General features: G+C 40.5%; 1 protein-coding gene across 2 annotated transcripts in view; it reads right to left on the bottom strand.

Moving 5' to 3' along the window:
- The window catches only part of ikbkb (inhibitor of nuclear factor kappa B kinase subunit beta), a 23,360-nt gene extending 5,275 nt beyond the window's left edge, over positions 1 to 18,085 (bottom strand). Inside the window, exons 1-16 of one of the 2 annotated variants that reach the window (XM_085786114.1) lie at positions 18,036 to 18,085; positions 16,354 to 16,475; positions 12,836 to 12,930; positions 10,218 to 10,338; positions 7,940 to 8,009; positions 4,795 to 4,883; positions 4,130 to 4,219; positions 3,903 to 4,027; positions 3,291 to 3,398; positions 3,037 to 3,166; positions 2,711 to 2,905; positions 2,492 to 2,606; positions 1,124 to 1,247; positions 885 to 1,036; positions 666 to 727; positions 462 to 562 (exon numbers count right to left, since the gene is read on the bottom strand). In XM_085786114.1, coding sequence (XP_085642240.1) covers positions 462 to 562; positions 666 to 727; positions 885 to 1,036; positions 1,124 to 1,247; positions 2,492 to 2,606; positions 2,711 to 2,905; positions 3,037 to 3,166; positions 3,291 to 3,398; positions 3,903 to 4,027; positions 4,130 to 4,219; positions 4,795 to 4,883; positions 7,940 to 8,009; positions 10,218 to 10,338; positions 12,836 to 12,930; positions 16,354 to 16,458 — 1,682 coding nt within the window. In that variant the 5' untranslated portion in view covers positions 16,459 to 16,475; positions 18,036 to 18,085. Of the gene's footprint in view, positions 1 to 461; positions 563 to 665; positions 728 to 884; positions 1,037 to 1,123; positions 1,248 to 2,491; positions 2,607 to 2,710; positions 2,906 to 3,036; positions 3,167 to 3,290; positions 3,399 to 3,902; positions 4,028 to 4,129; positions 4,220 to 4,794; positions 4,884 to 7,939; positions 8,010 to 10,217; positions 10,339 to 12,835; positions 12,931 to 16,353; positions 16,476 to 17,857 lie in introns of both variants that reach the window. The other variant, XM_085786113.1, reaches the window with a different exon arrangement.

Here is an 18,085-nt window from a genome sequence, read left to right as displayed (position 1 = left end):
GACCAGAGAGGTGGGAAAGAGAGCAAAGTCCAAGGTAAACAAAGCAGCTGGTTTTGTTGTTTGTATTGTTTTCTTTTACAGCGCTGCAAAAACTCAAAATCTTTCCAAGAATATTTGTCTTATTTCTTGTCAAAATGTCTCATTTCTTGTCAGAACTAATCTCCATCACCTAAAAATCTACTTGTTTTTAGATCATTTTCACTTGTTTCAAACAAATTTGTAGAAAAATCTGCCAGTGAAAGCTAGTTTTTTGTGCTTGTAATAAGAAAGAAAAACTTGCTGCAGATTTTTTCAAGTGAAAATATGCTTGAAAGAAGTAAAAAGTGTCTAAAAACAAGCTACTTTTTAATGTGATGAGTCTTATTTTAAGTATAATGAGATTTGTTTCGACTAGAAATAAGACAAATATTCTTGGTAAGATATTGAGTTTTTGCAGTGAGTTCAGTTTGGTTGAGACTTACAGTGTGTCCAGGGCCTCTCCGCTCCTCCACGGCTGCCTCTGCACATCCACTATGTCTGGCTGCAGCTGCATTATCTCCTCCTCCAGTTCGCTCACCTTAGCCTGGGCACCCACATGTGGGTTTTAGTCTTTTTAAAGCACCAGTGACACATACACACACACACACACACACACATACTGTATGCAGAAGCACACTCAACTCTACCTGACCACAGCTGACAGCAGTTTGCTCCATCTCCCTCCACACGCAGAGGAGTTTCTCTGACGCTAGAAAATGTAAAAAGCCTGTCATTAGCCACTGGCAAACTGGATTGTGCTATTTCTCACAGAAACTCAGTAGAGCTCAGAATAATTCACATTAAAAAAAAAACAGATAAAATGCAGTTTCAGCAGCTGTTAGGCGAATGTTTTTCTAAGATAATACCAATCCCGGTGGCTGTCTGCTCCTGGTATTTGTCCATATCTATGTGAAGGCTGGTGGTGAAGAAGTCCAGCTTGGCTGTCAGTCTCTGGTACATGGACACCATCTCGTTCTTCTGTTTGGACAGCGAGGAGTTGTGTCTCAGGAGGCTCATGCTGCAGGAAAAAAAGGAAAATAAAAATTGTGGTTACATGTAAAATGGGTGATACACATGCATGCATTTCTGTTTGTGTGCGTCCTACATAGCAGCTTTCTGCCCCTGCTGCAGCCGTTGCCAGTCTTCCTTCAGGGAGCGGATGGTGTGCCACGCCTGGCCGCAGGTCCTCCGCAGAGGGCTGTAGGCCAGGAGGTGCTTGGGGTCAGTTTCTATGAGAAAGACAAAGAAACACACATGTGAAAACACACAAAGTCAGAAAAAGCAACAGATATTGTAATCATATATTAGTCAGTTGAGTACAGTTTGGAGTTCAGAGTTTTTCCTCAGATAGATTTCATCCCCAAAGAAACTTAAAGGGATAGTTCACCCAAAATTCAAATTTCACTCATTATCTACTCACCCTCATGTCAACTAAGAGCTGGGAGAAGTTTCAGAGTCCTCCGTGCCTTCTCGGAGTTACGGGGGCGTCCGCGCAGCAGTATTTGTCCATATAATGGTTGTGAATGGATACCAACTTTCTTCGTCCAAAAAGACACACCAAAAAACATCCAAATACCTCCATACTGCTCGTCTGTAATGTCCCTCTTGTATTGAAGCCCCGACATGAGAAATTGTTCCGCCGGTCAGTGCAAATCACGCGAGATTTGCACTGACACAGGAAGAGCAGTGAACTGAGACACTGGGAGCTTCCGCTACAAACAAGCTTAAAACATAGACTTATTTAATTTTTTTCAGAACAATTTCTCATGTCGGGGCTTCAATACAAGAGGGACATTACAGACGAGCAGTATGGAGGCATTGGGAGGTTTTTTGGTGTGTCTTTTTGGACGAAGAAAATTGGTATCCATTGACAACCATTATATGGACAAATACTGCTGCGCGGACGCCCCCGTAACTCCGAGAAGGCACGGAGGACTCTGAAAATTCTCACAGCTCTTAGTCGACATGAGGGTGAGTAGATAATGAGTGAAATTTGAATTTTGGGTGAACTATCCCTTTAAATCAAACGCAACTGTTGGGTTTCATTTAAATTTCTTTGGGGATAACGATGACCTGGACAAATGAGAATATTCACAGGAGATAGATTTCAGCTCAGGCAGATAATACGGCTCGTGGTTTACATTTAAATACATTTAACACAGCATAAGTCACATCTGCAGATGATCATAATCAAGGGTTTGCATCTATATACAGCTATTTTTTTTCTTTATATTAGTAGTGTGTACATACATAGTTCAACTATAGTAAAAAAAAGAATTCAAATTCCCAACTTCTAAGTAATTCCTTGATTAGACATTAGTTTTAGGCTATGTGTTTACATAAAGCAGCATATTCAACTGAATGAACACACACAAGAGTAACTAGATCTAAAAAATAGAACTTCACAAAACAAAATATTCACTATTGCACTTCTTTTTTTTTTAATACCCTCAGCTGAGAAAACTGAACTTACGGACGAAGCGGATGTTTTCAGGGAGGGTGCGAGGAGCAAACTGGGGCTCGTAACTGCAAGAGGAGCGATCAAACAGGAAGACCAGAGGCAAGTCGGTGCGTCGGCCATCTATTTCCTACACATGCAGATCATAAAAAATGAAGTGACTCAAGTCTATTATTAAGTTATAGTGTTGTTGGACAATCTGTCAATGCAGCGGCGTTGGGAGTCAGATATTACCGCATAATCTATGGCGCACTGCGTGGCCAGTCCATTGGGCTCCAAGGCTAACCCCGCCTCCAGCAGCAGCTCCTGATTGGCCGCAGGGATGTCGGTGTCTTTTTCTATTCTCAGCTGCAGGTCGGCCACGGTCTCATCGTCCGAGACCGAGTACGTCAGGATCTTAGCGGACATCATGTTTAGGACATGAACCAGCTGTGGGGGAGTGAGAAGGACCAAGATGATGAGTCATATGAAGCAAAAATATCACACGACTAGACCGAGAGGGATGAGGTGGTAAAAGAAAGAAAGAATGAATGAATGAATGAATGAATGAATTAATAGACCTTGAGTTGCAGTATGACTTCCAGCTGAAGGAAGCAGTTGCTGGGTGTAGCGTTGGGGTCTTTGCCTCTCTCCTGAGGAGACCACTTCAACATCAGCTGCAGCCACTTCTCCATTTTCTCTAATAACAGACTGTCAAGCAACAGTTAGCAGAGAGAGAGTGAGATAATAACAGTCCTAAAGCAGTATTTAAGGTGTGTGTGTGTGTGTGTGTGTGTGTGTGTGTGGGTTCTGAGTCAGATAGAAGCACAAGCACCTGTTGAGGTTGTTGGGCTGGGGTATGTGTTTGGAGAAGCGGACTTCGTTCGAGAGGTCCTCGTAAACGACAATATCATCGTCCTGCTTCAGCCTCAGTTTATTGTGCCTAAAAGGGAGACACATGGATTTGGTCAGAGAGAAGTTCTAGAGACAGTTGTTTATCTTTGTTTTATGAGGATGACTGTAAATTTCTATCTGCAAATGATGCGTGCAATAAAGAGGAGAGTATTATTTTCTCTGTGTAACCCAGAGCCCTGTTCCATTTCTTTTATCATATTAGAGAGGCACCGAGGTCATTGAAGTTGGCAATTCCCACATATCCTCCAATTCTTTGCTTGGTTTATTTATATTTTCATTGTGTGTGTGTGTGTTAAGAATCCAGGCACGAAAGAATAATATTCATTTTGAATGAAGCTTATCATTGCTCAATATCAAAAATATCATTGTTCAAAGCTCGGCTGCGGTCTCAAAGGTGAAGGAGGCAGATTTGAGAAGGGTCAAATGATGGTGGAAAATTTTGAAATCCATCGCTCGTTCAAAACAGTTTTGGAAAACATGACTTCACTCCCCTCGCTGATGAATTCTGAGAATTTGTGAAAGGTGGTACTACCAGGGAACGGGCTGCCAGGTGGGTAAAAACGGTCGAAACCCTGTGATGCACTCAAACACCAGAGTCCCGAAACTCCAGTAGTCCACAGTGACCGTGTACTTCTGCCTCTCGATGAGCTCCGGAGCCTGAGAGATGGAAGATGAAATAGCAAAACAAAACACAATGTACGAGGTTTTGATGTGAAGAAATCATGTGTACAACGTGTCCACCTGTGTTTCATCACTTACGAGGTACTGCAGAGTTCCCACAAACGATGTGCAGAGGCTGCTCTGGTCCAGCTCTTTAGCATAGCCCAGATCTATGATCTTGTGGATCAACTAAGATCAGAGGAGACAAGCATGTTATCAATGAAATTTTATCTCGTAAACAAGAACAAATTTAGTCTATAGTTATAGTATAGTTGTTTCTGTATGTTGAAATTGCTGTTTCTCCGGTATGAAAGACAAAAACATGTTTTCATGCAGAACTGTAAACTTAGCGCAGATGAAATTTGTTTTGTTAAGATACTATAAACAGAGCAGTGTGCATAAATGTGAATATATAACTTCTTTAATATGTCTGGTCTCCGTTATATAACATTTTTCATTTCCTTGAGGTCCCATTGCAGGATGCTATGATTTGTTACATAACCAAACAAAAGGGGGCCCGCAGAGGAAGGTGAGAGCGGGACGGCCCCAAAAGTTCCTCATGACTGCAGGGATAAGTTCGAGGATTGAGTTTTTCCACATTAAACATGCAGAGCAGCAACTGGTGAGTGTAAACATGTGGACGTGAGAGACACGAGTCTCCCTGCGCTTAACCCACATAGAGGCAAAGAGCCTTTATACGACTCCTCTGTTGTGGCTTGTGTGTATTTGTCATAACAAGCGGGTTCGCGGGGTCTTTAACTCACTCTCTTCTCTCCCTGCTGCAGCACAATGTTTTCTGGTTTCAGATCTCTGTGGATGATCCTCTTCTTATGGAGGTAGGTCAGAGCCGAGGCTGAGGAAGGAGGAGGAGAAGGAGAAACACAGTAAATGCAATACCAGTTCAAATGATTTGAAGAAGTGAGGCATCTTCAGAGGAACGTCTCAAAGCATGAGTCTGAGTTTACCTTTATGAACCTGGCGAAGACTCTCATATAAAAAAGATTAATGCTGCACGGAAACTAGAGCTCGACTGAGAAATTGTCCAGGCAGATGTAAGATAAGATAAGACACAGCTTTATTAGTTTTACGGTGAGGGAATTTGCAGTATTACAGCAGCAGAGTGGACAGTGCACAGGGAGAAAAAGTATATAGATGTAAATACATAATGTGTATATGACTGTAATACTTAAATGTGTAAATAGCAGTACACAAAGGAAATATGTTATCGAATAAAGGAAAGAAACTGCAACACAGTCATGCAACATTTGAGTGAGGTCATTTATAAACAGTGTTTTTTTCAGATATTAGCTAAAATTCCACCAAATTGAGGGAATTATATCAAAAATGAATGAGTAACTAGAAAAAAAATGAATCTTGGCGTCAGGCTCTAAAACTCCAGTATCAGTCAGGCTGTAATGTAAAACATCACACTAATTGTCTTTATCCTGGATTAAAGGCAACTTCTTTTTCAGACTGCAGGCTCCTCCAGAGTGAGTAACTATTATAGTATTTTAATTTATTTAGCATGTTTATGTTTTTAAAGCACGTGGATTTAACATTACACTCCTATAACACAGCTAGATTCACAATGGATTGTTTAAAAATGAAATAATCAAAACAAATGTAGAAGTTCATTTCTATTCCACGTGCTCCTACATTCATTACCCACAATGATTTGGGTTTTTTTCCGTGAGTACTACCAGCTAATGAATCCTGAAGCATGCACACACACCACCCCCTCAGATTATTCTCATTTCAAAACTTATGGATTTCGACTTGAATCAACGGCTGAGTCAAGTCTTGTCACTTTTCACTTTTCACTGCCCTCTGTGGCCGTGTTTTCCCCTCTGATGACACCCAGCATCACTGAAGGGTCATAAGTTGTGCTCTGTCGCAGCACCACACCCAACAACAGTGATATCACATGTCCACCGACACCGACACACCCTGGGGTGCTCTAGTCTTTTACTTCTTTACTCTTAACCAGCAGTGGTGGACAGTAATGGAGTAAATTTACTTGAGTACTGTATTTAAGTACATATCCAGAGGATTTGTATTTTACTTGAGTATTAGATTTCTTTGGTACTTATTACTCTTACTTGAATACATTTCCAAGACAAATATTTTTTACTTTTACTCGAGTTAAAGCAGAAGTAAGCGATATTTTTGTGTTAATATAAGTCTTAAATAGTTATATCTTCCGACGGAAATCACTTACATAGAGTGTTTGGTCTGAAACACGGGTCTGTCAGTCACTCTGCTCTGCTGTAAGCCGAGGAGAAAACTTTCCTTGTATCCTACAACCTTTATCCAATGAGGAGAGAGAACGGCATAAAGGGGCGGTCCTCTCTGTGTGTGCAGCCAAGGGATGCACGTGAATGTGGTGACGTAGGGACGAGGACCAATAGATCCATGACGAGGGCGGGGACTGCTAACTCCATCGGCTGACAAGAAGTTAGCCAAAATGACCGGATCGCTTACTTCTGCTTTAATTTCTAGGAAGGCTGAAAAGTACTCGTTACCTTCAGGTCTGCTCTTTTTTTTTTTTTTTTTTTCTAAATTACTATTGGACAAAACGTGAAAATGACAATTGCTGTCCTCTTATGATCCCATTCATTTTATTTGTTTTTATAGGTGTTTCTGCAGCTTTATATAACATTGTGGTTCTAAAAGCAGCACATCAGTGCAGTTGGTTTCAAAGAGTTAATTCTCAGAAACAAGAGTTAAAAGGTCCTTAAATTCAATTCATTGATGTGAAAAATAAGAAATTTACTCTTACTCTTACTTTTACTTAAAGTAAATTTAAAAGCATGTACTTTTGGATACTTAAGTACCTTTAAAAGCAAGTACTTTTTACTCTTACTCGAATAACATGTCGACTGAACTACTTTTACTTGTAACGGAGTAAATTTTGACCAGTAGTATTTGTACTCTTACTCAAGTACTGGGGTACTCGAGTACTGTGTCCATCTCTGTTAACTAGTGGTTTAACATCTTTATGTTTTCTGACACCGCACTGCAGAGACTTTGAGAAGAAGAGCTGGAGGAGGATGTGACATCACCGGTGGGTGTGGGCGGCTACAGGTGCAAACGGATCAGGATGGTGCACAGTAATAAAAGGTGAAACGGGCTCAGTTGAGGTTTTGGACTCAAAACGATTACCGCCGCTGCTTCTCTTGCGTCAAAGTGTGACTCGTGTGTGTGCTGGCAATGCGAGGCTCAGAGAAGCGGAAATCATAACCTTGTGGCCCCTTAAATGAATCTGTGTTTGTGTAGGTGTTGTGTATGAGTGTACGAGTGAGAGTGTGCGTTTGTGGGGTGTGGACGCGTCGCGCATGCCTGTTTCTTTCCCCTCACTCCTAAAAAAAAAAAAAAAAATTTAGTAGAGAGGGGATCACTCATTATCAGGAAACGTCCACACCAGTGGGTAACAGGAAAAGGAGTTTCTATGGAAGTGTGTGTGGTGTGTGTGTGTGTGTGTGTGTGGGCATTTTTACTCCATGCCATATGTCTTCTGTCAGAGCCGTTTACACACACATGTCATACACACTTGTGTTGCTGTTGTGAACGTTCGGTACGTTATGTGTTGCGAACAACGGGACGATGGTTGACGTAAGCCCGTGTGCGTGCGGGGAGCCCCCCTAGAGTGACTAAGAGGTTGGTGGTTAAATGGTCATTGGTGACATCATGCTACTGCTACGTCACCGTGACGACTAACTCCATACTACAGGAAACTAATCATGCTTCCAGCTCACTCGATCAATCGCTCCCTCTCTTTCTTTCTCTCTCTCACACACACACAGACACACACACACAGACACACACACAGACACACACAAAGACACACTCACATGATGAAAGGATTTCACAACAGTTGTGATGAAGCCGGGGATTGAGCGAGGTACTTACAAATGTCCCGTAACAGAATCAAAACAGAGCCCTCCCTCATTCCACAGCAGTTCTCCAAGAGGTTCAGATACTGCAGAAAGACATTCGATACTTAAACAATATGAACCACAGGAAGAAAAACCACACACACACACACACACACACACACACACACACACACACACACACACACACACACACACACACACACACACACACACACACACACACACACACACACACACACACACACAGACAGAGACAGAGAGGCTTCATCACTCTGTCTTCTTTACTCATGTTTTAAAACTCCCTTCTTTTATTCAATAAAAAGCTTTTTATCTGTGTTTACAAGAGGTGTAATGACGTACAACAGAGGACTAGGGCTTTTGTTTTGTTTTGCTTTGTTTTGTTTTTTTTACTGTTGATTTGATTTTAAAGGGATAGTTCACCCAAAATTCAAATTTCACTCATGATCTACTCACCCTCATGTCGACTAAGAGAAGTTTCAGAGTCCTCCGTGCTTCTCTGAGTTCTCTGAGTTACAGCGGGGCTCCGCACAGCGCTGCATGTCCATATGACGGTTGCGAACGGGGATCACTTTTCTTCGTCCAAAAAGACACACCAAAAACCATCCAAATACCTCCATACTGCTCATCTGTAATGTCCCTCTTGTATTGAAGCCCCAACATGAGAAATTGTTCCGACAAAAATTAAACAAGTCTATATTTTAAGCTTGTTTGTAGTGGAAGCTCCCAGTGTCTCAGTTCACTACTCTGCCTGTGTCTGTGCAAATCTCGCGGGATTTGAGACTGAGACACTGGGAGCTTCCGCTACAAACAAGCTTAAAATATAGACTTGTTTAATTTTTGTCGGAACAATTTCTCATGTTGGGGCTTCAATACAAGAGGGACATTACAGACGAGCAGTATGGAGGTATTTGGATGGTGAGGAAAAGTGAGCTCCGTTCGCAACCGTCATATGGACATGCAGTGCTGCACGGACCCCCCCGTAACTCAGAGAAGCTACGGATAACTCTGAACTATCCCTTTAAGCAGCAATTCTGATTCTGCAAATCAGAGCCTTTGTTGTAAACACTTTGATTTGATTTACTTCTATTGAAAAAAAAAAAAAAAAAATCTATTTTCAAAGCGTTCCACAGCTGGAAACTTGTGGCAACGCCTGACAAAAGAGGATGGTCCCATTTTCCGACTCTCTTCTCTTCTGTCCTCCCCGCTAACCGCTCCATCTGCCCCCGACCCGACTGCTTAGTTTTAGTTTTGGACCATCTGGGATGCTTTGAAATTTTTATGACACTGCGCGGTTTGTGTTTGTTGGCATTTTCCTCTTCTGCTGGCAGCCTGGTGCCAACACGGCCTCAGGCTGCTGCACACTCAGTGGGTTTGGGATTAGAAAAGTGCACCAGATTCTCCTCACAATGCACCAGCAGCGAGCAAACTCCTCGCTTCCTTCAACTCAGTTCAGTGGAACTAATTGATTTTTTTTTTTTTTTGCTGGAAAATGTGAACTTTTCTGACCCATATAAACACAAGAAAAGGGTTTACACAGCCGAATAATCATCAGACTGCAAAAAGTGATACAAATATGATTATCAATACACACAATGACTACTTATTAAAGGGATAGTTCACCCAAAATTCAAATTTCACTCATTATCTACTCACCCTCATGTCGACTAAGAGCTGTGAGAAGTTTCAGAGTCCTCCGTTCCTTCTCGGAGTTACGGGGGGGTCCGCGCAGCAGTATTTGTCCATATAATGGTTGTGAATGGATACCAACTTTCTTTGTCCAAAAAGACACACCAAAAAACATCCAAATACCTCCATACTGCTCGTCTGTAATGTCCCTCTTGTATTGAAGCCCCGACATGAGAAATTGTTCCGAAAAACTGCTCTTCCTGCGAGATTTGCACTGACCGGCGGAACAATTTCTCATGTTGGGGCTTCAATACAAGAGGGACATTACAGACGAGCTGTGTGGGGGTATTTGGATGTTTTTTGGTGTGTCTTTTTGGACGAAGAAAGTTGGTATCCATTGACAACCATTATATGGACAAATACTGCTGCACGGACCCCCCCCCCCCCCCCCCCCCCCCCGCTGTAACTCAGAGAAGGAACGGAGGACTCTGAAACTTCTCACAGCTCTTAGTCGACATGAGGGTGAGTAGATAATGAGTGAAATTTGAATTTTGGGTGAACTATCCCTTTAATTTATCATGGGTTAATACTACTTTCAACCCAAAGGTCTCTCTGCTCTAGCCCAGTGTCCTTGAGACTCGTACCTTTCTCAGATCTCCTCCCTGGCAGTACTCCATGGCCAGCAGCGGCAGGTCATTGGTGGCCACCATTTTCTGCATACCCTCAGGAACCTCTCTGGCCGCAACGACGTTCACGTGATCCAACCTGAGCAGAGTGAAGACAAGAGGACGTCGGTCAATCAGTCAGTCAGTCAGTCAGTCAGTCAGTCAGTCAGTGCGGCTGCTGCATAATGTGTCACGCTTCAACTTTTTACTTTGAATGTAGCCTACACAATACACACGTTGCCAAAGCTGCCATTAGTCGATACAGACAGTAGATAGCTGGTGCTTTATAAGAGTTGTGATGTTGAATCCACCTTTACAATATTTGACATTAATTTGATGAAATAAATCTTATTTGGCATACACTGTAACTAATTCAAATGAAGTACTGTCTACTAGTCATCCTCCTTGCATACTTTACAATCCAAAGCGAAATTCTTAAGAAAACAAAAAACAAAAAACAAAATTGCGTTTTTAGACCTCTTAAAGTTTGGTAACTTCTTATCTGAAACAACTTAAAAAAGCAACATGTTCTATCAGTTTTCATAGTGTATGTCTACAGTGCATACAATCATATAATTTTGTTTTCTTGTATCATCATACAGTCCAACAAACAAAGCCTTCTCTTCATAGTGATGTTCAAACCTAGTCATTAGTTTGTTAATTGATAGCCTTTACAGCTGACAACATCACTGCTTCCCCTCTGCTTGTTTGACTGTGTGATGTTCCTTTGTTTCTCGGTCTTTGCTGTCTCATAAATCTGTCTGGAAAAGTTTCCGATAACCACAATGTCACGACCTCGTTAAAAATGTTAAAAAAGCAAAGGAGAGACTGAAAGATAACAAACTCAAAGTGATACCAGAGACGGCAAAAATTCAGCACATACCGAGATCATAACAGTGTCGCAAATCTTATCAGTGTGCTGTAACAGCTACATTATCAGGGGACTCAAAGACGGTTTTAACAGAATTACTTATTTCTAGTCGTTGGCATGTTGTTTTTTGCAGAATTTGTGTAGCCGAACAAACTTTAGAAGTAGAAGCATAGTCATGTTGTGTTACTATAGGACACTCCGTGATGCAGGTGGGGGTCCCATGATCTGATGTAGAAAATATTTCTTTCATCTTTGTTCTGCCTCGTGACTATAGGTGAAAACATTTTGAGGGTGGATACAATCATAGTTAGTAGAGTAGAGAAGGATTAAATGGTAAAGCTGCATGAAAATGTGGGATTAACCCAATACAAGCTCTGTGTAGACACATCATAACTCAAAAAAACATTGTGAAAGTGTTATGTTTTTCAGTAAATCTGTGTTAAGTAGCTGTAATAACATAATGGTACTGTAGTTTGCCATGAACGTGTGTCCCCTGCCCTGTGGTTTCTCCACGAGTTGAGCGTGGGTGCACAGAGAGGGCTGTGGTCATGTCTGTCTGAAAACAACACACTTGTTAAATTGGGACTAGGGGGAAAAATTTGGTTTTATACTCATGTTTGCACCAGCTAATGACAAAACACACACACACACACTGTATCTCACAGACAATCAGTAACCAGGACAAACTGCCATCCACCTCCAGTGACCCTGACACAAAAACTAAAACTGTTAATAGACGGCGCAGACGTGTGTGTGGAAATGAAACATACACCAAACCAGAGCAAAAATGAGGAGGTGGCACTTTACCACCACAAGACCCAAAATAACCCAAACGTCCATGCTGTTCTAATTATTTCATGCTTTGTGTGATTTTTACTATTTCAGGACGCAAATTTAGTTTTTGTATTTTGAGAAAATTTGTGAAACAGATGGGTCTATAAAAAGTCAAATGTCAAACTCATTTGCACCCAGCCTGTCATGGAATATACCAGCGTGAGTCACAACAAGTCAAACCAAAACTTCTCTCACATGCCAGAACGGGCTTTCAGGGCAAGGTACCAAAGAGTCTGACAGTGAAGAGAACCCGGGGAAATCACCGATTTCTACAGCCGAGTTTAAAAAAAACACACACCAACATGTCAGATGTCTGAGATGCATCACTGTGGAAAAACAGACTCCTGAATCCTTTCTAAACAGCGAGACCAGTTTAGATGATATGTCACCGGACAAACAACAAACTAACAAAACAGTTAGGAAATCTGGTCTTTTTTTTTCTTTCTTTTTTTTTTCTTTTCAGAGCCGAGCACTGCTGATTAATCTGAGAGACATTGCGCTCAGGTTTGTTCTGTACTGCACAAAGCACATGAACTCATCGGCACCTGTGAAAGTCAAACTGATAAGGCCAACATACCGTAATATCTGTCGTTTTTATTAAAACAAAAATGTCTGACTCTAGAAAAAGTGAATTAGGGCATGACGTTAAGGCAGCTCCTGCTTCATAAAATAATGCTGAGACTATGTCCCATTTAAAATTCATATTATAGCCTTTTTATTTTCAAATGAGACAAAATGAGATGAGAATTTAGACGTAACAGGGCAACAGAAATAAAATGGTACTAAAAGAAGAGGAAAAAACATCTATACACCATAAAAAGAGATTGTTAATACAATAACGATCTCTGTCCAGACTCAGTCGGGTGATGCTGCGCGTGGGAGTGAAACTGACCTCTTCATGATTTGGATCTCCAGACTCCATCTCTCCTTGTTCCTGTCGCTCAGCTCCTGACGGCACTGCTTTATAGCGATCTGCTCCTCTGTGTCCTAAAAACAAGCACAAGCACACACACACACATGCTGTTTAGGTAGATAATATATAGGCCAATATGTCATTTTGCATATGTATATATAATCTGCAGCAGTTTGTTAATTATGATCCGTGAGGTGGCCATAAAGAAAGTAAAATTTGATTGTGTAAAACTAGAAGCGATAACGTTTTACACTAGGCTGGGAACTGATGTCAGAGTTTCCCTGCATGCCTAGTGCAAATAATGACTTTTGATAACTGATGAATGGTCTTATTTATTTGATTGATTGAGATGTTGATTTCGAATATATTATTAAAAAAGACAATAAGACAAAACATTTAAACATGAGATATAGAAATTCATATTCGAAAAGGAGTGAGAAGAAGTAAAACTTATAGACTCCCACCCCCTCTCCTTAAATAATGAATAACTACCTAATAAACCTGTCTAATGTTACAGTACTGTATGTTTTTTTTTTTTTTTTAAAGTATGTTTTTTGGCTTTTCATGCCTTTATTCGATAGGACAGTTGAGAGTGTGACAGGAAATGGGAGGCAGAGATGGGGGGAATGACATGCAGGATAGGGCCGTCCGACGCGGGACTCGAACCGGGGCCGCCTGCAGCGAGGACTATAGCCTCAACACATGGGGCGGGTGCTCTACCAACTGAGCTAAACACTGCCCCACAGTACTGTATGTTTATCTATCAATCATTTGGTCTGTAAAACATAAGAAAACAGTGGTAAATGATAATCACAATTTCCTAGAAGTTTTCCAAGAAGTTAAGGAGACATCTTTTTTTGTCTAAAATACAAATATTTAGTTCATTTACTTTTGCATGTCCAAAAATAATCAGTAAATGTTCACACTTTTGCTTGGCAACTGAGTTAAATGATTATTTGGTGTTGAATACAGTACGTAACTAATTAATTTGATTAATTTTGTTGTCAATTGGCTGTGCTTTTTTTATGCCGTTGTCTGTCGGGGATGGGGGACAGACAGAGGATCTACAAGTTAATAAAAAAGGCATGATCCATCATTTGCTTGCCTACTGACTCACTAGATGTGGTCATGGGGAAGAGAGAAGGAAGGAAACTCAGGGGCATCCTGCATGATGTCTTTGGCGACCTGAAGCCCGACCAGTGATGCCAAGGTGATAATCAGAGAGATCTAGAAGCTTCTTTTCTACCTGTTGCAGTGAAGTTTTTTAATGAACATTGTTGTTGACTGCTGAGTGCTGTTGATTGTTTGTGTGACGTTGATGCTTTGCACTTATGTTTCCTTGTTGTTTTAAGGTGATATCTAATTTCCCCTCTAAAGGATTAATAAAGTACTTCCAATCCAATAACTGGAGCTCTATTGATAGTATTTGCAGAATGACAGTAATTTTTGTATAACTTCTCATTTCTTCTCCATTAAAACATTGATAAAACACATAACAGATGTTAAATCACAGTGGAAATGTTAGCATGACCAGTTAGGCTTTAAACATATCAAATATTGTTTCTTTTCAATATGGGGAACAAACCGTGACATGAATACAATCAGGAATGGTGACATCTTTGCCCGCAGCGCACCAAACGCACACACTAGCTACACATCTTAACCGCTCGCCAAAAACGATGAGCAACACAAGTAGCCTACATATCACTACCTGTTCTTCATGGCATCATCAAGGAAAAGGCATCCACCCTGCTTTCCCATAATGTGGTCTGGGAACTAATAATAACCTGCATTATTGTCATTAATACTGTACAGGAAGACAGGACATTTCCTATTTCCGGAAGCTTAATCATCTGGGCAGTGCCGGTGCCAGCGGTGCCCTCTGCAGCTCTCGGTCATTTTCCTCCTGTGTTTCCTCCTACAGCTCAGTCTGCAGTAGCACTGATGATCAACACTGTTACATAGGCTACATACAACACAACAGTTGTGTGCGGACAGTGTTACTTCTTCTTACACTGTCACAAGTGCAGCCATCGAGGCCGAAGCCATGTCAACAAAGTCCATATGTAAAAATCTCTTCTATTGGAAAGTGAAAAGATTTCCTATGGGATAGTATTCATCATCATCATCATCATCATTATTTATCTAAATCATATGACAACACACATACAGACGACAACAGTGCAATGAGATCAGTACATAATTAAGACCATAAGAAGAATAAAAATCAAAAGCTCTAACAATTACAGTCAGCATTTCCACCATTAATTAAAATAACAAAATAACGATAGAGACAAAACAATATATTTATCGAAAATGGAGCCATTAACAAGTGTGGGTAGCGTAGATTCATCCACATTAACGTGAGACTTTTTTATAACCAAATACAAACTCCTCGTTGTCCCTTTAACTTTGCAATTAAACCGTTAAATTGTGTTTAAGAGGTCAACTTGAAAGTGTTTGGTCATGGATGGTGAGTCATGACTCCGAGCTGATACAGTGGTAACTGATATGTGAAGACGGGAGGAAGGGAGGGAGCTTTTAATATGCCCATAAATTAAAAAAAAGAGTGCTGATTCCTTCTTGTGGACACAGTGGGCAAACCAGCATTTTTTTTGATAAATGAAACAATGGTGTGTCAGGTAGCTATCAACAGTAATAAATCTTTTTAATTCACCTAAATATGTTGTCTGGCTCATTAAACGCTTCGAGTTCTGCCTTGAACGTGAGCGTGAGTGAGTAACTCTTCGGAGAGGAAGAGGAAGGTCCACTCAGCGGGCGTTTTCGTATTCCCACAGCGTCCTCGCTCTCATCCTGTGACTTAGTGTGATATCATAACAATAGAAACGGTTTCTACTGGGTGCGAAAAGAAATCGTCTTCCTGGACTGATGTCATACGTACTACGGTCAAAAACGGTGCAGCTGATAAACTCATTCACAAAGTCCTCCAGTGCGTCATCTCGGTTTTGTGTATGACCGTTTCTCAAATCTTTTTGGTCATTGTTTGGTTATTTCTAGCTTTTCATAATTTTAATCATAACATGACTGGACTATGTTAATATCACTGGCAAAAACACAAACAAAAGACTATGTAAAAACAATAAAACTGGGAGTTTTGCATGGAATTCAATGGAGGAAACAGTTATGTGCTCCTCATGTGCAATGAGAGTTGTTGTCACTTCAACTTTAAGAGGGCACTTTAAACTTGCTGGATTTATTTGTAAATAGGACAAAATAGTCCTTTATTTGCTACTGTATATTGGCGTACTTGACAAAATGACATTTTTTGAAGTTGGAAATGTTAATTGCTGTCATTTACATTGTTGTTGTTGTCTTCTGGGAAATGCAGGCAGGGCTATTTATTCACTTATCTTCCATCTGAGCACTTTAAATTTTCAGTCCATTTAAACATCCTCTTTCTGGAGGAATTTCCAGTCATTCAGTTTATGATCACTCCTTATCACGAGTGTGTGGGGGCCGGGTTGTGTGTACTGTACCTTGTTTTGCCATCTCGTTACGTTCCCGAAGCCTCCGGTGCCCAGCCGCTCCTTCAGCTCCCAGGGCCCGCAGCTCTGTGGCTGCTGCAGGGGAACTCGATTCATGGCTTCCTCAGCTGGTCCTGCACACACAATACAAAACAAACAAACAAGGAAACAGTGATTTAAATGGCTCGGTGAGGGACTCACAACTTCAGCATTTGCAAGGCTAAACTGGAAATGAATCTATAGGTCACTTGGAACCTCATAAAGATTTTATTTATAATTTCATTTTACATACTAAACAATGAACTAATCATTAAAGAAATAATCAAATTAACAGATCTGGAAGGTTAACATTAACTAAAGCATTGACCACCACTTCGGACCAACATACTGACACTGAACTTATCACAGACTGGCTGATATCAAATGTTATTGATAAGTAATAGAAAAAGTCTTTTTGTCAAAAGACATTTTAAATACACAGTAATATATCATTATATTAAGAGTTTATTCATATTTAATCAATTAATCTGTTCAGTTCCAGGTCTCTCGTGTAGTGTGCACACACAGGCTTCCTGTCATGGCTCATTTAGATAATTGAATATAAATGGAGCCATCCTTAATGTTATTAATGTTTTCCTGGAATATCTGATATGAAAATGACGTGTTGTAATGCAGAAAGATGGCCAAAGATGTTTTGGAACAGTGCTTTCATGAAATTATCAGTTCAATATCACTATTAGCTACATCATTATCATTAATGTTATTTTATTATTAGTGACACATTTTAGTTATACTTATGGGATCTACATAAATGCTGCATATTTCCTTTTGTTAATTTTCACAACATGTCTATGTGAGTGTGAAATTATTAATAAAAACAAATAAATAAATAAAATTGTAATTATTTACGTATATGTATAATGTGGTGTTTCTTGTCTTATCATGAAGCTAAGTGTGATTTTTAGTTCTTTTGGTCAGTGTTTTTTGTTAGTAGCTACAACTGCAGACGTGTGTAGCTATGTGGTGAAATGATAAAATATTATTGTTATTGGATCAATATCAGATAATCATGTAGCCTACAACAACAATATCTATTCTGATTGTATAGCCTACTGTATAGATTTTTAACATAAATTAAAATTACACAGCACAGAAGCAAATAACCTATGGAAGGATGTGTACATTAACCCCTATAGCCTATATATCTGTATTTATTAGCCCTACAGATGTGTCCTACAGGCCTCTACCGCTGCAGTGACAGCATGCATCAATCAGGCTGCTTCCGCTTTCGACTTCATGCTTTTTTTATACGGTGATTATTGATCTCATCTCTCATCCGCTTACTGTATAACAAATCTAACCATCCAAATGTCAAATATCACTCCTTCTCTGTTTATGTTTCGTGTTTTTTTCCCCTCTAGTTTAACGTAGGCCAGTTGTTTTCGGTCTTTTTCTTAGTGCAAACAACTTAGCGCTTCCACTCACTCACACTGAATCATGTCAACGTGAATCCTACCTTTTAGACTTCGCAGGCAGCGTTCACACACGTTCACACCTGATTTCTCTGTCTCTGTGTGCAGACTATCCGCTCTCTCTTTGACCGAGTTCAACTAGTTTGAGTCGCCTTGAACGCCATACTTCTCTATATTTTTGCGACACAAACAAAAATCTTCACAAACTTCTTACTAGGCGACTTCCTGATAGTTGTATTTCCTGTAAACCTGCAGAGCCCCGCCCACAGGAG

This window comes from Trachurus japonicus, chromosome 9 (genome assembly GCF_045865225.1).
Source record: "Trachurus japonicus isolate A0001 chromosome 9, Traja_1.0".
NCBI classification, from domain to species: domain Eukaryota; kingdom Metazoa; phylum Chordata; class Actinopteri; order Carangiformes; family Carangidae; genus Trachurus; species Trachurus japonicus.
The sequence above is the reverse complement of the archived record's forward strand: the minus strand, read 5'-3'. Positions and strand labels throughout refer to the sequence as shown.